General features: G+C 54.0%; 1 protein-coding gene across 4 annotated transcripts in view; it reads left to right on the forward strand.

The window, feature by feature from the left end:
- The first annotated feature begins 4,346 nt into the window (after positions 1-4,346).
- The window catches only part of NIN (ninein), a 99,965-nt gene continuing 77,412 nt past the window's right edge, over positions 4,347-26,899 (forward strand). For all 4 annotated transcript variants that reach the window (XM_044436327.1, XM_044436324.1, XM_044436325.1 and 1 more), the window contains exons 1-2: positions 4,347-5,123; positions 17,843-18,052. In XM_044436327.1, the coding sequence (XP_044292262.1) occupies positions 4,917-5,123; positions 17,843-18,052 (417 nt within the window). In that variant the 5' untranslated portion in view covers positions 4,347-4,916. The remainder of the gene's footprint in view (positions 5,124-17,842; positions 18,053-26,899) is intronic.

A 26,899-nucleotide genomic window follows, 5' to 3' on the forward strand; every position in this document is an offset into this window, starting at 1 on the left:
GGGGGGGGGGGGCGCGTGTGTGTGTTGGCCTTGCAGGTTTGTTCTGCACAAAACTTTGCTCTTCTCCGCGCCTGTGCCGGTGCATGGCCGCCGCACCGAGATTTTTCAGCTTGCCGGATGTCGCTGCAGCTGCTGCAGGGCTTTTGCTCCCGGGAGACAAGGATGTCTCTGTCACGGGGACCAGTTCCTCCCAGAGCTTTCTCTTTGAGTAAGTTCGAGAGGGTGCAACTGTTGTTTGGAGGGCAGACCCTGTGAGATCCTCGGGGGCTGAGAAACAGCCTTTCCCAGGAGGAAAGTAAGGAGGCCTGCTGGGAAAACGGGAAGTTCACTTGCGGCTGGACCCCCATCCCCAAACCTGATTCATGCAGCTTATTGAGGGAAAGGGAAAGCTTTCAGTGGCACGTTACTGGAATAGCTCTCGCGACAAGGAGACAAGCTTTGCGTAGGCATGCGTGGGCACCTTGTTTACAAGGCGAACTGTGTTTGGGGATTTTTTTCCTTCCCAAAACTTTGCCCAGGCGTGATAAGAAGCAGCTAGCTGTTGAAAGAGAGGGTGCCAGGTTCTTGAATTAGGAGCTGGATGCTTTGGCAAGCTCTCTGCACTGATAGGCTGCGGAACAAAAGGGTTTCAGAAGGGAAGTACAGTGTGGTGAGCGTACCAGTTACATAATTGCTATTCCTGGGCAAGTAGGTGTGCTGCTGCTCGGGATGCCCTGCTGCTCCTTCCCACTGCTGGGGGGGGGCGGGGGCTTCAGGGGGACCTTCTGCAAGCAGGGCGAGTGCAGGTTCTCTGTGTCAAAGCACTCCACCCTCCCACCCCTTGCCTTTTTACAGATACACACAAAATCATCAAGGGCCCCTTCTTTTCCTTTAGTGGGAGGGTCTGTTCAGAGACCCTCTGCCAATGCAAATACTGGAGTGCCTTAACCATCACAGCCCCCCGTCCATTTGGGTGCCTCAGCTTAAATTTCTAATACTCTCTCCGCAACTTTTTCCTTGGTTGGTCTTCCATGGAGCTGGGGACCCGGTTAGTACATCCCCTCCCTTTGCCCACTCAAGAACGGCTTTCGATTTATTTATATTGAGAACCTCGGGCCGCCCCGAATAATCGGGCATGGGGGCCATGGGGTGGGCATGACAGATGCTCCAGAGCAATTGCGTTGGTCAGTGGATGCGTGTCTGCCCCCCCCCCATTGTAAGACTGACTCTCTCAGTGACCCTTGAAGGGGGAGGGCGACTCGAGTGGGTTGCAGGCGGCTTTGTGCCGTGGATGCTGCTGCCAGGCATTGTCTGCTTTTTCAGGCGGGCGGCTTTCAGTTGATAAGCCGAGGGCTTGGCAAGACAACCGCTCCATCACTCCGCTCCTGGGAATGAAGGAGCTTTTGGGAGGCATCTGGGGTTCCGCCTGTTTGGGGCAGACCCACTGAAATGCAGCCGACTTGTTAGACTGAGCCTGAGTGGATTCAGCCCTCGCCGTGCGGGAGGGGTTTCTCCATCCCGTGGTCTCCTTGAGCTCTCTGTGCATGCCTCGGAGAACGATGCTCCAGAGGATCTCCCATCTCCTGGAGAAGATCTGAGCACGCACAACTGCAGGAGTGGAGCGGGGGCAGAAAAGGGGCACAGCTTGCTGGTGGTTCCCTCCCCCCGGCAGGATGACCCAACTGGGTACAAATCATTGGACAGAGCCCAAAGTTGGGACTGTTTCCGCAAGCCAGCCCTTCTGATTCTGCTTCTAAGTGCCGCTGACGCAGGTGAAGCATTTCTCTACCATCCTCATAGCACCTGGGAGCAGTACCTGAAATGCAGAAGAAGCAAGTGCTATGGTGATCCCCCTTCTTGACCTTTTCTTCCTGACCTTCAAGACCCACACATATTTGGGTGGAGCTTGGGAAGGGTGAGTGCAGGCTCCTGCTGAGAGGTCCCGCCGCATCCTCTCGCAGACGGAGCTTTTCCTCTCCTAGTGGCAGTTTCCTCTCACTGGGGCAGAGTGGAAAGTTGCTGAACAGCAAATACTTTGCTCCTCTGCCCTTAAGGGCAGCTTGGTTTGCAGGAGATCCCAATTCCTGTGGCTGGAGGGGGTGGGCCACACCTGGCGAACAAGCTGCTGTTAGCAGGAACAAGAGGGGGGTGCGGGAGAAAGGCGAGGAAAGGGGCTGCTCCTTTGGCCTACATGAGAAGGTGCAACATTCCCAGCTCACTTTGCAATCTTGTGCATGCAGCCCCTCAAGCTGGGCGCCAACTCGGGTCCCAGCCAGACCAGACACTCCGGTGCTTCCCAGAAGGCCTCCCCTTCCCCAGGCCTCACCCCCCTTTCCCCACCGCCAGATGGAAGCTTCTCCGCACTGGAATTCTTGGGGGCTGGAAAGCGCTGCTTCCCGGTAAGCAGCACACCGTGACTGCTTGCTCTTTGTTGCACGTAATCTGCTAAGGACTAAGAAGTGCTTACCCGCTCCTGCCCTTCCTCTTCGCCCTTCGTCCTCACAACAGCTCAGTGGGGTAGGCCAGGCTGAGAGTAAGAGCAGCCCAGGGAGGGGGTTCGGACCGCGGTCTCCAGGCCTAGCCAGACACTCTGCACATTCCCATCAGCCTGGCAGCCATACCTTGGTCACCTGCAGCGAATGAGAAACTCCTGCAGGTGGCCACGATGCAGGCACGCGCGTCGATTTTCTGCATTCCCCCTGCTGCTTCTCCAGGCATCCCTGTGCCACGACCGGCTGGTGCGAAGGCTTGTATGAAGGCAGTTCCTCGGCCACGGGGCCCCGTGCTGGCCACGCAGGCGGGCGGGCGGGGGTGGCCTCTGGCGTTCCGGGAAGGGCTCTGCCCAGCCTTGCTGCGGAGGTGCGCCCCAGACCCACCAGGGCCTTCCGGGGGCAAAGCAGGGCCTCTGACCCGACCTACGAGACGGGCGTGTGAGGATGGGGGTTTTCCAGCCAGAGCCCCCTTGCACTGAGCAACGAAAGACTTGGTGCGCTTATTCCAAGGCTTTTGAGACTGGGGCGGCATATAAGTGTTCCAAATAAATAAATAAAATTCCTCTTCCTGAATGCACGGAAGAAGCCCTGAGAAAACATGGTACAAAATGGCATCCTCTGGATCCCTGCCCCCCCCCCCACCCCCCGTGGAAAATTCCTCGAATGAAACAGGAGCAGAGCTTTCTTTGTCTGGGAGCACCCTGACTCCCGCGCAAGCCCGTGCGAGGAGTGCGTCTCGGGATCGGGCCCCTCTCCTCCCTCAGCAGCAGGCTGGCCCTAATGCGGCTATCATTTCTACCTGCCGGCTGAGCGTAGCTGTGGAGGGTGACACCCAACTGTTCAATTAAGAGGCTGTTAATTGCCTGACTACTTGACAGTTAATCAATCCGTTGCACCTGCAGCCTGCAAAGTAATTGAGAGCTGTGGGACATCGGAGGCTGCTCCAGCGTCTTCGGAAAGACTTGCTGGCTTCGTGGTTTCGGTTCGGGTTCCCTTAACCAGCCCCACTGGAAGGAGGCAAGCCTTTTAGAAGTCCCAGCGTGGTACGGCCTCCCTCCACTTAGAAATAATCGTCATTAAATAAAGTTTGCTAAACTCATGAAGGATAGGCGTTAGTGCGGCACAAGCAGGATGAAATTTAGGAAGAATAGCCGTGCGAGGACAGATTCACAGCTTGGCAATAGGTTGTGTGGTGCAGTCCTCACGGGAGTGAGCAACCCTGAGCACCCGTGGATGATTTGCTTGGTGGCAGCTCCACGTCAACCTCTCCCACATGTGAAAAGCCAGCCAGCCATGGAGAACGAACTTATTTGATGGCTTCTCCCCAACTTGCTAGCCTTCCAGATGCAGGGAGAGTTTGGCAGGGGGAGCACTTTCAGGCCCCACCATCCTTTTGACGGAGGTGAGGTGTTCCTGAGAGAGGCAAACCATCCAGCGCATCCTCCCCTGCGATGACAACGGCAAGTAATTCTGGGAGTTGTAGTCTGATGTGTCTGGAGAGTGACCCCAGGTGACCCCAGGCTGTGGCTGCATTGCCCCCCCTCCGTTTTTCTCTCTTGCCTGCCAGGTGTGTTCGACCACATCTGCCATGAGCCATGGCACACCTGGAGGGCCAGGGTTGGAGAAGGCTGCTCGGAAGCCCCCCCTCACTTCTCAGGGTCGCTGTCGGTGGGCTTTCCTCGTGGAATTGGCCCAACACGGGGCTTCTCTGCCGACCTGCAGCGCGTCCCCCCCCCCCCACGCCTGTAGCCCCAGGGGTGTGGAAAAATAAATGCGCTTCCGCATTTGTGTCCATGGGCAGCGTCCTTTCCCTCTTCTCCCCGGCTCTGGAAATGTCTCTCGCTGGCAGCGATTGTGCGTTGTGCAAAGAAGGGCATTTCTTAAAGTCCCGGCCGTGGGAGGCAGTGACGGCTCCCCGCCCAGGATGTTGCGAAGGCTTGGCTCAGGGAGGAAGAAGTGCTTCCAGCCCGAGGGCCCCGCTCCGTTTCGGAGGAGCCGCAAGGGCTGCGGTTCAGAGGTGGCCTGGGGGAAGGCCCACAAGCACAGCAACGGGCATTTTTAACTTTACATTTTGGGGACTTCTGGAATGAGGAGGGCCTGCAGCACAGATGGCAACCCCCGGAGATGACAGGCTGGGGCCCAGGGGGGCTGGACCTGGCCCCCCAGACCTGAGGTTCCCCATCGCTGGAGGAGAGGTTTATGGGAAGAGTCTGTCATCGTCTCCATCGCAGCCCTTGGCTGCAATGGCTCCTTGGAACTGAGCCCTATTAATAGAGGAGAGGAATGCCGGCAGAAGATTGTTGTCCCTGTCACTTTGGGGGCTTTGTCCCAGGCATGGGGGCAAGCTGGCGGCGTCGCACTGGATTTGACGGGCCTCTGGTTTTATCCCGCTGCCATCTTTCCCACAATGGAAATGAGCCACTGCGAGAGCACAAGAAAACTTAAATGTCGTCTCAGACCCGTTTGGCGCCTCCAAGCACACAGCTTGAGCTGCCGCCACTCTCTTCCGCTGATCTCTTCTGCTTTAGCAATGATCCAGGAACATCCTTGGGTTGCTGTTGTGAAGATCAGACCCCACACTCTGGGCTGTTTGGGGTTGGAGAACCCCAGGTTTTAATCCTAAACAACCTCAAGTCTGTGTCCTTGGCTGAGGTGCGAACCCTTGAAGTGCTCTGAGATTTGTTAGGACAAAATTCAGGATGGCTGTCCCCCTCGTCTCCCCAGCAGTAAGTGTGTTGTGTTGTGTTGTGCTTGCAAGCTTAGAAGCCAAGCGTGAATTTGTGATGAGCGAATGATATTATTCTTAGCAGGCTCCAGGACTGCCTGGCAAAGTAATCCACTTCTGTGAGCTTTTGAAGTTTGCAGCAGCTTGAGTGTGTTTTGTGTCCCTGTGTTTCCCACACTTCTAACAGCTGATGCAACCCCTCTAAATGAAGACTGGAGACCAGCTTCAAAGCTCTGCCTGCCAAAATGTTAATTTGTGATTAGTGTGTACAGGTGTGTTAAGGGAACTTGCATGTAGGTTAGCTGAAAAAGCGATGCAGGAACCCTTTTGGTTAATTGGAGGAAGCGACTGCATTGGAAACGGAGGAAGATGCTTTTGAAGGAGCCCAGGTCATGGGATATGAATTTCTGAAAATAAATACGCACACATTTGAAGCTGTCTCCTACAAAGAGATGTGAAGGTTGGGGTGGGAGGGAGGCAGAATGAAGGGGAACCAAAGACCAGTAAAGCGTGTTTTTTCTCTCAGTGGCTTACAGGAAATTTGGGAAACGCCAGTTCCCCCCTGAACTTTTCGGATTTCCCTTCTGTTTTCCTCCAGGCCTTCACATTTCTGCTTTACCAGAGTGAGGCCAGCTGGTTACCTGAGCCCAAAATTGTCTCCCCAAAATGGGAGCAGTATTGCTCCCACCTGGGGACTAGGAATGTCTTTCAGGGTAGAGGATACCCACTTTCCGCCTGAGACTTCTTTTTGATCACATCTCATCCTTCTGACTTCTAGGAAGCTGGTGCTTCTCTCCTTCCTTTATAATTTAAGTGGGTGTCCTGCATCCGCAGGGGACTGAACCCAGTGGCCTTCCTGGCCCCTTCCAACTCCACTAGTCTGATCTCACGTGCTTTCCTTGCCGAGCTGGCTGCTCCCACTCGGAAGAAAGAAGAGCTCTGGGAGACTTTAATGCAGGACACCAAGCCATGCCCGGCTGGAGGGGTGGGTGACAGGGAGGTCCAGGCAAGCCTTGGCCTGATAGCCGCCGTTCTTCTCCTGGCCCTGGGGCAGCATCTCGTGGCACAATCGGCCAGAAAGCCCTTCCGAGCAAGATGACCAAGTGCCGGCTGGCACAGGGAGGTCAAGCGTGGCTCTTGGCCAGCCACGGCGGATGGCCAGGCATACTGCATCTCTCCCTCTGTCCCTGGAAGGGGACCGGCCGAGCAGCCGGTGCGTTCCAGCCCTGCTCTCAGCTGCTGAGCCATCTGGAGGGGAGGTGAAAAGGCCCGAGTTGGACTCGGCCTTTTGTTCGGTACTTTGGGGCCTCCCTCCCTCCGCACACGCCTCCCGGCCCTTTCCAGCCGTCTCTTCTGTCTCCTCGGCCTCCGAATAAACCGAGCCGGCAGCTAGAGAGGCATTTTCAGAAGTCTTCAGACGATGCGCAGAGTGCCCTGTGCACCTAAAACTTGGATTGGCTACCTGAGGAATGGCCCAGGAGGGTACCTGGGCACAAGGGCTGTTCCAAGCACCACCAGATGATGCTGGGGAGGACGGAGGAATGTCCACGTGAAGCAGCTGGACGCCTCTGTTAGTAGCGCAGGAGTGTTTTCTTAGTAGCTGAGGGTTGGCGGGCATCACAGAGACCCACATGGGTCACACTGCCCCTGGCAGGAGTTGCTCTGGGACACACGGCAGTGGCTGGCTCCACACATCCGATGAGCTGGGCATTGTGGGAAGTTACAGCCAGGTCTTGCATCGTGTTCCTCTCCCCCACCAAGGCATGGCTGTAAGCGGGTAATGGCACCAGCCCTTTAAAATAGTATCCTTCTGGGGTTTATGATGTATATGGTGGGCAGCCTTGCATGTGTGTGAGAGAGCGAGAAAGTCCAAAATGTGAGGCTCTGTTCTACAGTCAGAACACCTGGACACACAGCTGGACCCTCTGGGCAGCAGTTCCCAGGAAAAACGGGTGCTTGTTCAGAGGCGGCACGAGCTTCTCCTGTCCCTGGGTGCTTGGCTGGGCCTCGGTGGCTGGCCAGCCGGCCTTCGCAGGGCCCTGTGCCTTCCAGCCAGTCGGTGTGGACTCTCCCAAGATAACATGAGCTTCTCATGCTGTCCGTCGTGGTATAGCTGTTTCCCTTATCCAGCCTGAGGTTTTAAAAGAGGGACTGAATTACTGTGCTTTTGTTCTCCAAGGAGCTCGGGGAGATTTCTGCAGATGTGTGTCCCCATCTCCTGCCCTCCAGTTCTGTCCCAGGGACAGCCTGATGTGGCAGATGGAGCGCCATGTGAGGTTCTGGGCTGAAGGGGCAGTTGAACCCACTCTCCTTTTTCCAAGAGCGGCAGCGAGAACACCAGCACTGAGCAGGTCCTCAAGCACAGATCCTGTGTGATCGGAAACCCAACTCGGGAATGCGGTCCTGTTGGACTCGATCATGTCTTTGCTCCAAGTGCTGACATAGGGAAAAAGAGACGCTCCGAAAGGGATTTTGCATGGAGTGATATTTGCATGGGCTCTGTGGGATCCCCTCAGCATTTTCTTATGTATCTGAGGCTAGGCTTAAAATGACCACAAATACATTTTGCAGTATGAACCTGCTGTAGGTGTACAGGGTGGGGGGACACGTGGCTGGAGAGCAGCACTGGTGAAAGGGACCTCGGGGTGCTGGTTGGCTGCAGGCTGAACATGAGCCAGCCGTGTGACGTGGTGGTTTAGATCCTTGGATGTATAGCCAGAAGGTTATAGGGATCTAGGGAGGTATTGATTCCTCCCCACATGACTCTGGTGTGCTCACAGTTGGAATCCCCGTCCAGTTCCGGACTCCACATTATAGGAGAGACTTAGAAGTGGTCCAGCACAGGGTCACAAGAATGGTAGCTGGGTCGGGAGGGATGGCATAGGAGGAGAGATGGAGGGAACAGGGTCTTTTCAGCCTGGAGAAGAGGAGACTCCGAGGGGATCTTTGAGTGAGGGGGCGTCATGTGGAGGAGGGCCGTGAGCTGTTCTTCCCTGCAGTGGAGGGCAGGAACTGTTCCAGTGAGGCAAAGCTCAAGGAGCCAGGCTACAAGTTGGATGCCAGGAAGTCCTTCCTGACAGTTAGGACCCCTGAGGGTGTTCGAGGAAAGATTGGACAGCCACATGTTGGGGATTACATGAGCGCAGCCGGCTGGAGCCAGGGGTCAGACTAGATGCCCCAGGAGACCCCTTCTGACTCGCTCTGTTTCTCTGTTGACTGCCGCGTCACCAAATAAATATTTTGCTGGGCACGAGAAAGTTTTCTCTGTGACGGCTGTCGTACACTCACTGCAAGTGACATATGCACCTGCATGTGAGCTTTGCACTGCGGGCCTTAATATCATGGGTGGAACTTTCTGTATCGGCACAAATGCTTGGCTGCTGCTTGGGATGGGCCGCTTCACGGGGCTGCGCACGTCTCGCCTGATTAGCAAACAGTCACAGACAGCCGGAGCATCCTTTCACACGCCAAGAGAATATTTGTGCAAAGGAGTTGGTTAGTGCAGTGGCTCAGCTTGGAAATCCTGCGCAACTGTGGCTTCACCAACCGCCACTCAGGCAAGCCATGGTTTAGGGTGGTGTGGCTTGGCTTGGCTTCCTGTCTGCCTAACACTTCATCCTCTGAGGAAGGTGGTCCCTGCCGACCCAGCAAGAGTGATGGATGCCTTGCCCACTCAAGCACAACACAAATCTGTAGCACCAAGCACCGTTCATAAAACCGTGGTTTCTGGCTCTGGGTTCCAACCGGCCCATCAGTTTGCGCATGATGCCCGTTCGTATTAAAGCGTCCTTCGTCTTTGTATGAATCTGGCTGCAGCACTCTGATAAACCGAGGGCCGCCGGCATCCCCTGCACCGGGGCAGGGTTTGGCTCTGAACAAACCCACCGTCTGTGCACTGAGAGTTTTAGAAGTGGCAGAATGACAAGAGACGCTGCGGAGTTGCAGGGCCCCAGGGGCGAAGTCCCGAGACTTGGAATAGGGGCATCTGCCGAAGAGGATCCAGCTCTGGCTATTGATCCCGAGTTGGTCTGATCCAGAGACTTCACGTTGGCATTCATGATGCAGTAGCAAGGCGATAGGCCTCCGCCCCAAGGAGCTTGCAGTCTGAAATCTGAACAAGGAAGATGGCAGACAGCAGGGAGGAAGAGGAAGCTAGAAAGGGGAGGAAACCGAGCACAGTTTATGCATGTCTGTCCAGCTTCGTTTCAACAGGAAATTGGGAGCTGCAGCGAAGTGTCGCAGTAGATTCTGTGCTCCAGACAGGAGTGTGCATGTTCGGAGGGGCCATCCAGTCCTCCCTGGGCGCCTCTCGCAGGCTCTTCCCCCCCAGCCCCATTTCCCATTTTTCCTTCCCAAGTGATGCTCCACATCGCACAGTGACTGAATACTCCCAGTCTGCATGGAGCTGCTTGGAGCTACTTTTCCACCAAAATAGTTTGGTGGTGTTTGCTAATCCTTAGATCGCACCTGGACACGCGCAGCTGGTGGAATACTTGCCCCCGGCTCCATTTCCTCTGGTGTTCACACATGACCTCCGTTTGCTTTTAGAGGAGCGGTTTGCACAAAGTTGTGCCAGAAGGTTCGGGGGGGGAGGGGGGACTGAGGAAGCCTTTGCAGGAAGTAGGAGCAGTGGGCATTGCCCAAGTATTCTGAGTAAGAGGGTAATCCTGCGCACACTTCTGGGGTTTCTGCACTCTGTATATTACCTCATTTTCAAATCTGACTGGCACTGTACTCCATCATGTGTATTTCATTGGAAAAGTAGCGAACCTGCCCTGTTCCAGACGGTGGGGAGACTCAGACCACTTTTAGCTCTCTCTTCAACTTTAAAAGATACTCTCCCTTAAATATACAATCCTGGAAAAGGAAATCCCCCCTGCCCCCTGTTTTCTGGAAGTTCGTACTAATATTTATTTATTTGATTTGATTTGATTTGATTTGATTTGATTTGTATCCTGCTTTTTTCTTCTATCAAACTCAGAGTAGTTTACATCATTCTTTTGCCGCTCTCAAGCTTATCCCCACAACAGCAGCCCTGCGAGGTAGGTTGGGCTGAGAGGCTGTGGCTGGCCCAAAGTCCCCCGGGGGCTGCCTGGCTGAGCAGGGGCTCGAACCCGGGGCGCCTGAGTCCCAGCCCACGCTCTTCACCACGACGCCAGCCTGGCTCTCCAAAGCGATAAAGGCTTTGATTGCACAGGTCGCATTTGTTTGGAAATGCCTTGGCAACTTGGTCCATTGTGGTTTCCTTTGTTGATTTTAGTTTGCTTTGTTTCATATTCCTTCTCATGCACGGGTTGACGCTGAGAAAATAAATATTTAAAAAGTGGTGAAGGAAAATGGCGTGTTTGGGGCAAAAGCTCACAATGTGGGATCAGGATTACGTCCCCCTGGCTCAGGGTGAGGCCCTGCACTGTCTTCCCACGAAAACCAGGGGAGGGGACTCCTGGGCCTGTGTGTAAGACCCTGCTGGGGTGGCCGGCCTGCCTCGGCAGCAGATTCTGCCCACCCCCTCAGCCTGCCCCCTTCCACGTGTGGCCACGTGTCTCCTTCGAACGTGGTAAAATTCGCAGGAAGAATGGTCTGGGAGGCAGCTTATGAGCCCGAGAGCCGGTGTGGTGCAGCGGGTAGAGATGGGGGTCTGATCTCCACTCAGGAGATCTGGCTCCCTTTTCCAAGAAAAGAAGTCCCCTGGGTAACTTTTGGGATTTTTGTGACGATACAATGGAGAGGAGGACCGTGCAGGCCCCCGGAGGGTCCTTGCAAAGGAAAAGGCGGGGTTTGGATGCAATGATGAACACATTGCTTGCTTGTTCAATGAATGCATTGCTTTGCTTGTTAAAACAAAGCAAAGGTACAAAATGGAGCTGTGATGTATAATGAGAACAGTGCCTCTGAGCATGAAAGGGTGTCTAGCTCTCTCCCCGTTCCCCATGGAGCATGACACTTTAAGGAGAGACCGCAGGTGTGTCTGGTCTGGCATCCTTAGGACCCGTGGGGTGTGGAATGGGCTTCCACAGGAGGTCGTTGAGGCCCCATCCGCGGGGGTGTCCAAGGACAGGCTGGACATGCACATGGTGGGCATGTCGTGAGTGGAGCCAGCTGCAGCTGGGGGTCAGACTAGATGGCCCGGGAGACCCCTTCTTACACTGCTTCTGTGTTTCTAGCCTTCTCCAAACGTGGGCAGCTCCAGTGGGAAGCCCACAGGTGGCGTGGGTCCGTGGTTTTCTCCCTTGCGCCCCTCCAAGGAAAGGCCGGCTGTAAATTTTGCACAGGAAGTAGAAATAGAACGAAGGTGGAGAGGGTGTCTCCCTGCAGTTTGTCCCTGGAGCCTGATTTTGCGGGGCTCATTCTGTTCATACAGGATCGTTTATGAGGCTGTGGTGTGTGATATCCAGCAGTACTGATGGGGCTGCCAGTGGCCCCTCCCCTGCCCCCGTTCAGCAGAAGGACAGAGTCCTTGGGGAGGGGGAAGGTGGATGGGGGGCTGCTCTGCAGACGCCTGCCTCTCCATAGACCATCCAGCCAGGCCCTGCCTAGGCATGGCCAGAAAGCAGGAGTGGGAAAGACACCGGTTCGCTAAGTATTTGCATCTGCTAATTAGTATGTATAGATGCAAATATAGCGATAACAGCTGTAATTGAAATAGAAATAGCATTGCGGGGAAGATGTGCCTAAGTGCCACACTGCCGCTGGGCCCGATTTGGTTGCTGGGTTTGTTTTCCATCCTGTATTGCCTTTTGCTGTCCTGCATGTTTGATGGTTGTGATGCGCCAGAGAAGGTTTGACTGTTGGGCAGTGCAGAACAGAAGAGGAATCGGCCAGCAAAGTGCCGTCTTCATCGTTTGCTGTCCAGGAGCTGCTGATGCTGAAGGCAAGGCCCCCGAGCTCTTCCAGTTGATGTTCCTGAACTTGAAACTGGACCTGGACTGGACTAGCCATCCAAACGGAGGACTGGCCTCTGCGGAAGAGGCCACCCGGGTCCCCTTCTCCATTCTCAGCATTTGGAGGACTCGCTGTGTGCCTGTGAAGGGTTAGGGGGCTTTGACTCGCTTTGCAGACTCCCTGACCAGTGGCCATGTGGGCTGGAGCATGGGGTTTGTAGTGTGAGGCAAACAGCCTGGTGCCAGTCCTGCAACGTTGCCCCCAGTTGTGTGATTGTTGTTCGGTGCGTCTTGTTTTCCCCAAGCACGGGCCCAGTAATTTCTTGCTGCTCTTGACTGGCGTTTTCAAACGTGCCTTTTCCCTCTTCCTGGAGCTCGATTGGTGCTACGGACTTGTGTTGCGCTTGTGCAGCGTGGCTTTGGCGCCCGGACGGCGAGCGGGCCCTTCCCTGCGTACACGGGGCAGCCTCCCGGATGTCTCTGCCCGGCGTCCTTCACTCCCCCCTGCAGGCAGGACTGGGATTCGGCCAGGCGCTTCTGTGCTTTGCGTCTCCTGCACTCTTGCCCCAGGGCAGCCGAGTGTCCTTCTGTGCAGAGGACAGTCCTCTATTTGCCTCCACATCCTGCTGAAAGAACCCCCGGCATAGAACGGTGGGGAAGGGCCTGGAGTTGCCCATCAGCAGGTCGCGTCCGGACAGCCCACCCGGCTGCTGGCACTTGACTCACCTGCTCGGTCTTGGCTGCTACGCAGGATGGATGGTATTTCTTTAGATTATAGCCTCCCTTCATATATGTGTGAATCACGTCCTCTCTTTGGGTGCTGTCTCCTCTTTTTGGCAATGCAGGAGCAGCACCCAGCTCAGATACCCAACACGCTGCATCAGGGGAACCCCCTGCGTGCATCCGTCCGTGCATCTGTCCGTCTGTCCTCCCTCTTCATAGAATCCTAGAATAGTAGAGCTGGAAGGGGCCATGAAGGCCATCGAGTCCAGCCCCTGCTGTTGCAGGACACCAAGTCACACCATCCCACTCAGGTGGCTGTCCAGTTTCGCCTTGAATGCCTCCAGTGTGGGAGAGCCCACCACCTCTCCAGGCAGCTGGTCCCACTGCCGTATTGCTCTGGCAGTGAGGAAGCTTTTCCTGCTGTCCAGCCTGAATCTGGGTTGTCGCAGCTTGACTTGATTATTCCGTGACCTTCACTCTGGCATCAGCAAGAAGAGACCTTGGCCTTCCTCTTTGTGACAGCCTTCAAGGTATTTATGGAGGGATATCATGTCCCCCCTCAGTCTTCTCTTCTCAAGGCTGAACATGCCCCGTTCTCTCAGTCTTTCCTCATAGGGCAGCGTTTCCAAACCCCGGATCATTTTTATTGCCTTCCGCTGGACCCTTTCTAATTTCCCTGCTTCTTTCTTAAATCTTGGAGCCCAGAACTGGGAGCAGTATTCCAGGTGAGGCCTGACTAGTGAACTCTGTGATCCATCTATTCACAGAAAGTGGGTGCATGGTGCCTCCCCCCCCCCCAGAGGGGCACAGAGGAGTAGATTACCCCCAGGGTGTATGGCGTGATGTTTCCCCAAGACATGCTTTGGTACCTCTTGCAAGAACTTGTCCAGGAAACCTCTCTCTAGAGGGGCTAAGGCGCTCCTGCTCTTGTGGGACAACTCCCATCACCCCTGAAGACACACCTTGCTGGCAGGGCCTGATAGGAGTTGGAGTCCAACAGCACTGGGAGGGCAAGAGGTTCTGGGGCCAGGCAGTTCCGATGCCGCTGTTATGGCTTTCGGCAGACTTTTGGAAAGGGTTCGGTGGACGTGCTGATCCAGCGAAAGTGAGGTCAAAATGACTTATCAGCTTTAATTTTTTTAAAATTGGCCCCTCTGATCTAGGCTCCTGCTTGACAGGTTGGCCCCAGAAGAATTACACAGAAATATCAAATAATTTCCCCACCACTGGGGTGCTCATGGGAAGACCTGGTACAAACACCAGCCACGATGCTAGCTTTGACCTGTTTGTTCCTGTCAGGTTGTTTTTCTCCTTGCTGCCGTTTCGCCAAGCATTACCTCAGCTTCCCAGGGGGCTGGTGAGACTCGGGGGAGCTATTTCCCTGCCTTCTTGCTTCAGTCGCTGGCCTTCAGCAAACCTTACTAACGCTCGATGAATGACTGAATCCACCGTGTAGCAAAGCCGCTGTCGGTATCCAGATATTGGGGTTGCATTGCGGCTCCTCCCAGGTGCACCACAAGTGCGGAGCTTGACATGGGGCGCTGGCATAGCACATGGCTGGCACAGCACATGGCTGGCATGTATCCCGCACATGTGATCTTCCTGTGCATGTTCTTGGGTCTTTAACTAAGAGTCACCATGTGCCTCCGATGGCAGCACTCAACTTGCACCAGGGAGAATTAGACATGTGGGAAAGAGGCAAAAGGGGAGAAGCAGAAACACTGGAAAGGCCGTCAGGTCATTGCAGGAATGGAAGGTAGATTGCATGAGCCAGTTTTGGTGAGCTCTAAGGAGAAATTGGGAAAAGTGCGAAATGCTAAATGCTTAGACAGAAAGGACCCTCCTTCCTGGGCACATGTGCCAATCCTGCATGGGCTGAGAGAGGAAGAAGTCAGATTATAAGCAGCGTGTTTCTTCCAAGAGGGAGGGGAAGAAAGATGAAGGCAGAGCAGAGATAGTACGAGGCAGATATAATATTTCATAGAGAAGGGGTCTCATCTCCCTTTGGCAGGGGACTGCGGGCATCGTGGCACCAGGGCATAGACCTGCTGATTCTGCATGGGTGCCTTGGCTGCCATTTTCCTGCCCATCGCTTGAAGGGGAAACAGAGCCACAACCAGCCACGTGGTCCCTTGGATCCCAAATGCAGAATAAGAAGAACTGACATGGTGAAGAGCACAGACAGAAGGGCACTGGGGGAGCAGAGCTAAGCAGGGATGCACAGGGCCACCTGGCTCGTGGGACCAGACGCAGATGGCGGACTCTGCTCTCGTCCTGGGTTTCTCTTGCAGAAGCGTTCCCGGTTATCGGAATTGCATTTCCCAGGCTGCTGCGTTGGTCGAGTGGGGTTTCTACGCACCAGAGATCAGCTTTCCCTCCTAACCTTGTGCCGTGCTTCCTTGGTCATTTATTTATTCTATTCTCTTCCTCTTTTTTCCTTCCAAGAACTCGAGTCCACTTGCATAATTCTCCCCTTCTTAATCTTAGCCTCGCAACAACAGCCCTGTGAGGTAGACTGGGCTGAGAGTCCGTCTGCAGCCGGCCCAGAGTCACCCAGGGGGCTCCATGGCAGAGCGGGGACTCGAACCTGGATCCTGCGCTCGTAACCACTACGCCACCCTGGCTGTGCGGTTAATGGCGTGATACATGGCTTATATGCTCGTGCCATGCTCACAAGCATATTGGAAGATCGCGCCCTTTGGAATATCAAGCGAAATGTGATATGCTGAACATCTCAGCATTATTATTTTAGCAGGTAGTTTATAGAGATTTACAAAGTGGGTGGATGGTAGTGTAGGAGCTTAGTAGGAGAGAATAATGGGGATAAAGGAAAATGGGGTAAGGAAACGAGATATCTCACGAGCCTTTTCTTATCTGCTGTCCTGGAGTCTGCTTTTGATGCAGAAGCAAGCAAGTTGGGTTTTTTTTTTAATTTCTTTGCAGAGACATTTAAGTTTTTGCTGCTGGCAGGGAAGATAATTTTTTTCTGGAGCCGAACCGTGTGATAGAATTGACCTCTTAAGAGGAGGTCAGCTTTTCTGCAATTTAGATAAGTTTGGTGATAGAGGAAGCAGTGTTGGCTCTGAGGCAATTAAAACTGGAACTGCTGCTGAACATTGGAACAGACAGTCTCTTGGTGATGTGTTTGCTTTACTATCCATCTGCAAATATTTAAAAATACTGGGCCAATTTCTGCTGTGGCTGGAAGGGGAAATGAAGCTGGGTGGGGGAATCGAGGTTAAGGTGTCATAGGAATCACACATTGCCCTTTTCAAGCAATGGCGAAAAGGGCCGACTACCTGCTGAAGAACCATGAAAGGAATTGCCCAGCCATTAACAAAGCGAATACATATTGCAAAAGTTCAATGAACATTTGCTTTTCAAAAAAAATTCTTCAATTAAGGAACAGTTCCTCTTCGGGTGTAAATGCCTGATTTAATAACAAAAGTTTGCCACCCTTTATTCCCCTCCAACAAACACGATGCTGGTTGACTAGAGAGACAAACCATTTAAGGAAAGCTCTTTTCCAATAATTTACATGTAAGCGTCAAGAGGATGGAACTAGGGTGCCTTTCCGGGTGGCCACAAGTCCAGGTTCTCTGGTGTGGAGGCATTTCTAGTTGGGATCCAAAGAGTGGTTTTGTGTTTTGGAATTCCGGCCCCCGTCTGTGCCTTGTACTGACACTCTTGGCCGAGTTCCTTTTCGGCTAGTTGCACCAGTTTGCTGTAAGGGAAACCAGTGTTTTATGTCTAGCCGTGCCCACCACAGCCATCGTTTCATAAAGCGGAAGCCCCAGTCCCCTTAGCAGCCATCTTGTGAGAGTGCCAACGACATTCTGTCAAAATGTCAGGTGTGCCCACCAACCCAAAAAGATCAGGGATCCAGCTCTAAGGAGCACTGTAGCTTTGACCGTTAACCAGAGAACACGCTTTTGTCTGGGCTTAAACGTCTAATTCAACAGAGCCTGCGAGCAGTGCAGGTGTAAGTCATGCTCTTTCTGGTTCGCGCAGGTTTGGGACCTACATCGAAATGGGACGAACAGCACCTCTGCCCTCTTGCATTGTAAAGGGGCCTTGGCTGCAGGGCAGGGCAGGTGCTTTGTATGCTGAATGCCCTGGATTGGATCCCAGGCACTGGGGAGACTAGAAATATTCCTGCCAGAAACCCTCTGGCAGGAAGTTGGATGCCGGGAAGCACTTCCTGACAGTTAGGACCCCTAGGTCATGGAATGGGCCTTCACAGGAGGTGGTGGAGGCCCCATCGGTGAGGGCGTTCAAGGACAGGCTGGACATGCACACGGTGGGCATGACATGAGCTAAGCCAGCTGGAGCCGAGGGTCAGACTATATGGCCCAGGAGACCCGTTCTGACTCACTCTGTTTCTAGGTTTCTAAGTTCTGCGTTCTTCCATTCAATTACCATGATGATAAGTCATTACATTTCATTACCACTGAATACCCAAAACTGAACAACACTTTGGGAAATTTGGGAAACCTGAGCACTTCAGCTGCAGGATGGTATAGAAATGAAATTAATACAAATAGGTTGACTATTCACCTTCCTGTGCTTCAGACGTCTGACAAGGCGATCTCTGCTCAATGGCACTTATGCTCCAGTACATGAGTTAAATCTTTAAACTGCCACAGGAAACTGGTCCTGATCCAAAGTAAAACTGTGGCTTGCAAAGACTAAGCGTGGTTTGCAGGTGGCTTCCAAGCAAGGGCAGTTTGAAGCTGGTTTACAGATCTCAGTTTGGACAAACCTTTTGGTCTGACCTTGTGATCCTAGGTGGTCACCTCGCAGGGCCGCTGTTTGGGATCGCATCCTGGGTCTCTCCACGCCTGGGCAACGGGGCATCCCTGGTTGGCCAGCATGTCTGGAACCCGAAGGGGAGTTGAGAGTTCCATTCACAGTCCGTGTAACCAAGGTTTGGCGTCATGCCTAACCCCGGTTGCTTTTGCTGTGGCCGAGAAGCGCAGCAGCTGCCTCTTTGGCATCCCTGCAGATGATTCATCCTTGGGGTTTCTTCTCTCCCTCCCCAGCATTGGAGTGCAGTGGGCTATGGGATGGATGGCGCTGAGCAGGACCAGTATGAAGCCCACCTCAAAGAGCTTTTCGACAGCTTCGATGGCACCGGCACCGGCTCTCTCGGCCGGGAGGAACTGACCGAGCTCTGCCACGTGCTCCACTTGGAGGAAGTTGCGCCGGGCGCGTTGCAACGGACGCTTCTGCAGGACGATCTCCCGAGCCGGGTAAGACGGTGGCGCGATGCGTTGCTTGCGGTTCCCTGCGTAAGGGACTCCGGCATACGAGGCGTGTCCAGAACGTAATGAGAGTGATATTTTAAAAATTCTTTTATTGGCAAATGTTACAATTGAACATTGTCTCCTTCAAAGGGTGCACCTTGTGAGTGCGCACAATGCTCCCAGCGATTTTTCCGTTCTTCGTAGCATCCCTGGAAGTCTTCCGGTGGGATGGCGTTCAGAGCCTGCATAGTGGCTCTTTGGACTTAATCACACAACCAAAATGGTGTCCTTTCATACCATTCTTCATCTTTGGGAGGACGAAAAAGCTGCAAAGAGCCCAGCTGGGGCTGTCGGGTGGATGGGGAAGCCCCGTGAGGTGTTTCTCAGCCAAAAACTCCGGCAGCCAAAGCACCGTGACTCGGTGCGTTGTCGTGATGAGGGATCCAAGTTGAGCCGATCTCAACTGGTGCCATCAGTGCACTTGTGCAAATGATAGCACGGCTTCTCCGTAAGCTTTGCTCACCATTTCCACGGTTTCTGATGCACTTTTACCCAATTTCACCCAATTTTATCACGTCCCGCTGTTCCAAACGCACTTGCGTTTTTCCTAACGCGAGGCACTCGAACAGGGCGTCACAAAAGAGAATGTCTCGACTCTGGCAGGGCTGGAACGCAACCGATCAATGTTCTCACGTATACCTGGCGCCCCATCCCAAGTGGCCTTGGCTGGCTTCTCCCTTCACAGAGCCCTTCTCGAGCGTAGGGACTGCGTTCTCATGACTTCTGGACACACCTCGTATAATTGTGCTTGGCTCGGTGCAGCCAGTCCTTCCACCCACACCATTTATTGCCCACCTTCAAGGAAATCCTAGATGTTGGTGCTGCCTTCTAGTGAGTGAACAGCTCTGGGCCTGGAAACCTTTCATCTCCCTGATAGTTGTCTTGGTGATCCAGCAGCATTAGCATAACCGAATGGCACGACTGAACATTCTCGTGGCACTGAGAGCGTGGAAATTGTAGCCGCGCTGGGGACTTCCCATCTTCCTGATCTGGCCCGGAGCAGCAGGAGGTGATGGCTCTGAGCTGAGCCATGTAGAAATGATGCTGAGGAATAGACTGCATTGCTCTTCTCCAGCTGGGGGCCTCCAAATATTTTGGGCTACAGCAGGGATGGGGGAAAATGCTGAAGGCATTGATAGTCCCTGTCAGCCCAAGCCACTGTGGCTGATTCAAGATCTCTTCTTGCTGATGCCGGAGTGCTGGACACGGAGTAATCAGCTCAAGTTGCGGCAACCCAGATTCAGGCTGGACATCAGGAAAAGCTTCCTCGCTGTCAGAGGAATACGGCAGTGGGACCAGCTGCCTGGAGGGGTGGTGGGTGCTTCCACACTGGAGGCATTCAAGAAGAAACTGGACAGCCATTTGGGTGGGATGGTGTAAACTGGTGTCCTGCACCAGCAGAGGGTGGGACCCGATGGCCTTCATGGCCCCTTCCGGCTCCGCTATTCTGTGATTCTATGATGGGGATTGAAATATCTGGAGGGCACCAAGCTGGGGGAAGTATGGAAACATGGAAACATGGAAAAGTGAGTCAGGAGGGACCTCCTGGGTCATCTCAGCTCATGCAATCCCCAACATGTGGGTGTCCAATCTTTCCTCAATGTCCTCATTGATGGGGCCTCAACCACCTCCTTTGGAAGCCCATCCCGTATCCTAGGGATCCTCACTGTCAGGAAGGACTTCCCGGCATCCAGCCTGTAGCCTGGTCCCTTGAGCTTTGCCCCACTGGAACGCATCCTGCCCTCCACCGCAGGGGAGAACAGCTCACGGCCCTCCTCCACATGACAGCCCCTCACATACCTTCGCTCAAACATCCTCTTAGAATCTCCTCTTCTCCAGGCTGAAAAGACCCAGTTCCCTCCACCTCTCCCCCTATGCATCTCTCCCAACTTGTGCCCCTGCGCTGAACTGACTCCAGCCTAGCTCTGTCTCTCCTATAATGTGGAGCCCAGAACGGGATGAAGGACTCCAGCTGTGGGTGCACCAGAGTCGAGCAGAGCAGAATCAGCACCTCCTTAAATCTGGAAGCCATGCTTCTGGCTATGCATCCAAAGGTGGAATGTCTCCTCTTCTCCCTCCCTCCCTCCCTCCCTCCCTCTCTCGCTCTCTCTCTCTCACACACACTCACACACCCTCCATCATAATTACAGCACTTTCAGTTTGTGCAGGACAAGGGCAACCTCAGACCAATCCTATTGAATTGGGTATTTGTAGAAGTTTGTTTGTTTATTTATTTATTTATTAAAACATTTTTATGCCGCCCCATTCGCCGAAGCCTCGGGGCGGCTTACAACTTGAAGTTCCATCATGCCATGTCCCACAACAGCACACACAAGGTAACAGCAACTGAAGGCCATGATTGCCAGCCTGTCAACACCCACCTCTTCCTGCGGGACCCCCGCTCCCCCCCGAAGCCCCCTCTAATTGCTCCCGTTGGGGTGAGGCTCACGCTCAGCTCTGCCGGAGAGGCTGCATGACGTCTCTGCAGGGATGGCGTGTTGAGGGCGGGACGGAGCTTTGTGGCTTCGAGGGGAGGGATTTTCCTTTCTGAAGGGGGTGGTGTTCTCAGCTGCCTCCCCCTGGAGGAAATCCTGCCTCTTGAAGGGCAGGTGGACTTGCATTGTGCAGAGCAAGGAACAAGTGGAAAAATAATGAGGGGTTTGAGACGGGCCGTCTTGTCTTTGTTGTGCTAATGGGGACGCTTGCTCGCAGAACCCTTCTGCCTCAAATTGGGTATCGGGGACTTCTCTGCGTAGCATCAAACACGCTGGCCAACCAGAGACTCAGCCTTTGACTACCACGAGGAAAACAGGCCGAAATCCTCGCACACGTGTTGCCCTGGTATCCCAGTGGCCCTTTTCATTTGCTGGGGTTCTTCAACTTCCTCTGGCGGAATGAGCGTTAGTGTCTTGGAAGCTGCATTTGGGGGATTCTGTGAGCTGAGCGTCCTCCCCGTTTCATTCGCTTTCCCTTGCCTTCCAAAGAGAGCACCGGGGAATGCTCACAAGGAGACCAAGCCGCCTGTTCTGATCTCATGTCTGTGAAATATCTGTACTCCAACTCCCACTCCCAAATTCCAGGGTGAACATAAAATACCTGCTCAAATCAACACTGGGAGTCGAGATAGACCTAGAAACTTAGAGGGAGTCAGAAGGGGCCTCCCGGGCCATCTAGTCTGACCCCCTGGCTCCAGCTGGTTCTGCTCACAACATGCCCACCATGTTCATGTCCAGCCTGTCCTTGAACACCCTCAAGCTTCTGGGACTATTTAAAAAAATGAAGATAACTGAAATGTCAGCTACCCTTACGATGAAATATATAGACAAAAAGTCATGGGGAAAAGGCCCTTTTCTACATGCTTGCAAGGTGGCTAAGTGGGCCAAGTGGAAAGAGCCCGTCTTCATGATGGCTTTAATGGGGTTGGGACAGGGGTGTTGGGCCTCTTGGGGCCGCATCCAGCGGCAGTGGGGGCTGCAGGCAAGGGGTGCGGCCCAGAGACCACATGTGCCGGCCGCTCACAGCTTAGCGCTCTTCCTGCCAGGAGCAGAGATGCATTTCAGCCTTCTTGAGCAGGGACAAATAGGACCTGGGAGGGGCTATTTAGGAAAGGGGCGTGGCCTCTGAAAGGGGTGGGGCCTTCCAAGGGACCCCAGCGGGCCCCATCCGGGACCCAGGTGAGCCAGAAGCTCACCGTTATAAGAAAAACGTCAAGGAAGCGTGTTGGGGTTACACAGAGCCAGACAATGCTGTGGAGTGCGGTTTCACCACTGTAACTTCCAAAAGAGCCGTGGATGTGTTTTCAGCACTGCTTCGAAGGGAGCAGTGGGAGCAAACCATTGCTCCCACTGCAAAAGCGAGCTGAGCCGGGAGCCATTCCGCCGCCGGATACTTGGCCATCCGCGTCGGAACCGCCACACTTAAAGGCAGTGGCGCTCATGCAGAAAATGCGCGGTACTCCTCTCCCCGCACAACTCCGCGGGAAGTCCACTGCCCTCGTGGCTCGGGGTTAGCCGTGAGCAGGGTTGATCAGCAGTGGGAATCATTGGTCTGGAAGCTCCCAGGGACCGGCGGGGCGGACGCCATCCAAAACCATTCGCTGTGTTTTCTTCGGAACAGTTGCTCCCTTCGTGGGCCTCTCTTTGTGGGCTTAGTGGGTCAGAACGCAAGCATGTGTCCAAGACCTCTTTCAGCCTTGTCCCTCATTTCACGCGGCTGCAATGGCTCGACTTTGGAAGAGTGGCCCTTCCCTTCCCTGAATTGCCTTTCAGTCATTCTCTCCTCCAGGTCGCCTTCCTCCCTTCCTCCTCCTCGCGGCACCAGCGGTTCCCACTGCTGCGAGTTGAACTTCCATAGTTTCTTTCCCGTAATCCTTGGAGTTTGGCTTGCTGGGGCTCAGCATCTTTTGGTTTCGACGGTGGTCTGGGAAGCTGCCTTAAGGGCATAGTCCTTGTTGAAGCTGCCGCTTTGCTGACAAAACATCACAGGGTAGGTCCTGGTTGCCGGTACCAGAGTACAAAGCCCTGAACAGCTTGAGATCGGGATACTTAAAGGAGTACTTTCTCTTTTACCAGCTTAATGTCTTCGGGAGAAGAGCCTTTTCTAGGGAATTCCCAGCCTTAGGCGCTCAGCTGGGCACCAGCATTCACTTTCCTTGTTGACCAGTCCCAGTTTTAATGTTGCTTTGTTTTTCGTATACTGTATTTATTCTTCTATCGGATTCCATCTTTTTCTGTTCAGCACCTGGGTTTGGATTGGTATGCAGATACTGTAAATAAGCAATAAATTCTTGTGCGTTTTTAGACAGAAAAAGTCCTACAGCTCGCACCGTTCCCTGGCTGAGGGGCTGGGAATTGTAGGACAATTTCTCTGTGTAAACATGCATTGCACTGCACCCTTTTTACCCCTTTTGGCTGAATCTCAGAACCAAAAGAGCATGCCCAAGGAGAAACTGCAAACCAGCAGAGACGGTCTGCTAGCTGCCACATTGTAGGACAAGATGCCCAGAGATGCCAAGGAACAAAGGGAAGATACTAAACCCGAACTGTGCAGCACCCGTTCGGCTGCCTTCGCCCCCCGTGGGCCGTAACCCACCATCTTGGCAGAAGTGAGTTCTGGAGGGTTGCAGGCCAGGGTAGCCTATCTTTCAGTGGGTGCCTTTTCTGCTCTATCTGCTCAGCTTCATCTTCAGCATTATCAACTTTTCAAAAGTCGCGAGACTTATGGAGAAGAGGCTCGGCTTCGCTCTCCGAGTTCTGAAGCACCAGCTGAACTGACATCAAACGCACTTTGAAAAGAGCATTAAAGATGCAGCTGGAGTGGAGGGTTTCAGGCTTCGTCCGCCTGTCTCGGTTTTCCCCGCTAGGGCAGGTGAAATTCTAATCCGCTGCGGCTGCACCTGGCGGCGGAGGCAGCCTGAGGCTCGCTGGTCGTGTCACCCGGTTGCCGGACCAAGGCTGTTGCATCTCGTCTCAGGCCTGAGGGCCAGGACGGGGCTGCCGGGCTTCCGCAAGGGGTTCCCCCCTTCCTGTATCCCCATCCTCTTTTGTTCAACTGCTGGTTGGTTTGGTGCTGACGAAGATACTGCAATCCGGACTCTGCAGAAGTTTGTGTGAAAAACATCTGCACAGTTTTTTCTCCATTCTGAAAGGTGAAAATGCCTCTTCTAGGGCTTAGCTAAGAATGGGAGGAGATGTACACTAAAGTACCCTGCTGGGGGTTGCCCCTGGCCCTTTTGCCTCTGGCCATGCCCCCCCCCCCCGATGCAGCCCCCGCCCGGGAACATCTCTGAAATGGAATTCAGCCCTCCATTCGGTGTCACTTTGGGCAGTGCCTAGAGCTCCAGAAGTCATCTAGTCTGCAACTTTTCCTCCCATAACTCCATTTCATAACCCCGGAAGAAGTACTGCTGTACAGCATCCCCTTGGTTCTGGCCCCCCCTCTGCCTGTTTAGGATTGGGAAGATGCAGGGCAACCCAGGAGGGGGCTGACGGCCCTGCCCCAAAGTGGCTTTTCCCTTCCATGCAGGCCAGAAAGGGATGTTTCCGTGTGTACCGAGCATTCCTGTGTTTGGCAGTGCCCTCAAGTTTCCAGGTGCTTCCCAAGCAGATTTTGGCGAATCCTTCCAACTGACCGCAAATGTGCTCAGCCTTGGTTATTGGGCAGGTCAGAAATACGAGGAATGACTTCAGGAGCACTGCTTTTATGCCATGCGCAGGCACCCGTGTCTCGGAAGGGTTCCTGCGCCTCAGGCGGGCCGCCAAAGCAAGGTTCGGACGTTTGGGTGCTCCTCCGCCGTGTCTCCCAGGAGCTGGAGTCTCGGATGAGCAAAGCTGACGGGTGGATTTCCACTTTTTCTTGCCCGGCTGAATCGCGGCATTCTCTGCCTCCCCCACCCGCCTCCCCAAACTTGGTTTAGACTCGCAGCTCTTAATCTTCCTTTTGAGCTCCGGTCATGGCAAAATTGCTTCGTGCCGAACACCCCCCTGCCCCCCGGCCTTCTGTTCCAGCGGCAGCTGCAGCCTCGGGACCAGCACTAAACCCCAGAGGAGCTCTGCTTCCTCCCCCCGCACAAGCGTCGCCTTTCTCCTCATTTGCCCTGTTCTAAAACTCAGCCTGGTTGCATAATAAATAGTGACTGGGCAGAGAGGGTCTGGCTGGGGGGGACGAAGCCTGCCTTCGTGGCATCTGCGGGGGGCGGGGGGCTCTCTGGAGCGGCTCCCTTTTAAAACAACGAGTGTTTTGTTGCGCAAGACAATGGCCTCATCTGCTCCTTCTCACTGATGGAACCCCGGCCAGGACTAAGGCGTCCCCCATCAGCTTCCTGGGAAAGCACATCTGGGGCTCTTGCTGAGTCCGGCCTTCACGGAGTGACTGGTTGAACACTGAGGCACCTCGGCAAATGTGGCGGGATCCCAGCTTCGGAGCAGAGCTCTTGCTTTGCTTTCAGGGGCCCTGGTTTCTGTCCGTGTGCAAAGCAGACGTGAAGGCCTCGGGTCTGGGCAGAGGCTCGAACGAAGCAGGGCGTTTAGCATCCCGAGCCAAAGACTGGAAGGACGGTCCGGGCCCAGCAAGCTCTCAAAACCTCTGGCACAAGTTGCATTTCCCCCTGAGCAGCTGCTGATTGGAAATGAGACGCGTTCTCTGCCCAGTGCTGAGCTGGTAAAATCCCTCTGAGAGCTGATCGGTGCAGACCGGAGCGGCTGGGAAGGGCGTGTGTGGAAGATGCGCATGGGGCCGTGTCCACTTCTGGCATGTGGCAACCAGAAGCTTTCCCAGGCGGCAGTCCAGCTCTCGGGCCGAAAGTGGGTCCCCGCCACTGACAGAGGGCTTGTTCGCACAAGCAAGTGACCACGTCTTGCCCCTGAGAACGCGAACCCTGTGTCAGACCGACTCCACGTGCTTTTGGGATGGTATTAAATGAGATGGTTTGGCCTGGGACAGTCTCCATCCTATGTGCAAGTTACAGCTTGGTGGAAACGCTGGTGTGAAACGTCCTAGAAGTACCTGTAGTAGCCTAATAATTCTGTTGCTATGCCCACAAAATTCGTTCTGTAGTAAGCTCATTTCTTTGGAAGGCGCCACGTGAGTCGGGTTGGTGAGGCTCCATTGGTCCAGCAGGTGGGACTCCTTCCGCGGAAAGCGTTTAAATATTTTCACAAGACCCCCTATGGTCTGTTGGCGTGTGCTACATTTAAGCTGCTGGCGCACATATGAAAGGGAAGGATCTTTTCTCAGTTAGAGCATCCCAAACTCTTTGGAGGCGGCGATGGAGCTGGGCATGGTCTACGTGAGAGTACCGATGCCGGTGCCGAGAGGGTCCTGGCGGGGACCCTGCAGACTGCTGCCATGAATACTTCAAAGCGCCTTGTGGCCAAGTTGTTCATACAGCAGTTTAAAATATTTAGTATTTTTTCCTTCAATTTATATCCTGCCTTTTTCCTACAAAGGGCTCAAGACAGCTTGCATCCTTCTCCTCCATCTTATCCCCACAATGACAACCCTGTGAGGTAGGTTGGGCTGAGAGTCTGTGACTGGCCCAAAGTCACCCAGTCGGCTCCATGGCCGAGTGGGGACTCGAACCCGGATCCTCTGAGTCCCAGGCCTGTGCTCTTAACCACTACGCCACACTGTCTCTCTGGGTCATTTTATTACCTCTGACAGGTGGCTTATCGTTGATAAGATTTCTGCAAAGCTGTCAGTGCTCGGAGTGGCTTTCGATGGAGTGGCCGGTCAGTTCTGAAGTCGCCGAACTGCGGGCAGCTGATTTTCTCTGCCAGATGTCTGGAGGTGTCCTCTCTGGATGGATTTCCTGGGGGAAAAGTGTTGGGGGCGGGAGAAGCGGATCCCACCCACTTTTCCCCACATGATCTTTGTAATACTGTTCAGCAGCCTGCCTAATCTCCCCCTGCTCTTGCAGTCATGCTAATTTACTTTAAATGTCAAGGTATTTTTTTAATCAGGGAAATTCTGTGCTTGCTGCAAAATCCACCCCCCTCCCTGAAAAGAGCACTAGCATTTTGAAGTATTTGTAGGATGAATGGCAGTAATTAATGTGCAAATGAGGCCGTTGGTGCAAAGTTTCTTCACTGAGCAGACTCCCAAGACAGCTTTTAATTACTTCTTGTGATGCGCACTGAGGTCTTTATGGCTGGATGGCAACGGCTTGATGTGTGCTCAAAACAGAGGAATTTAATGACTTGCAATCGACAGAGAGGGATGCGTGCGCGCACACGTGTGCTCCCCCCCCTGCGTACATGTGTCTGTACATGTGCAGTCAGTGACATTCATACAACT

This window comes from Varanus komodoensis, unplaced genomic scaffold (genome assembly GCF_004798865.1).
Source record: "Varanus komodoensis strain SLA01 unplaced genomic scaffold, ASM479886v1 scaffold3, whole genome shotgun sequence".
Taxonomy (NCBI): domain Eukaryota; kingdom Metazoa; phylum Chordata; class Lepidosauria; order Squamata; family Varanidae; genus Varanus; species Varanus komodoensis.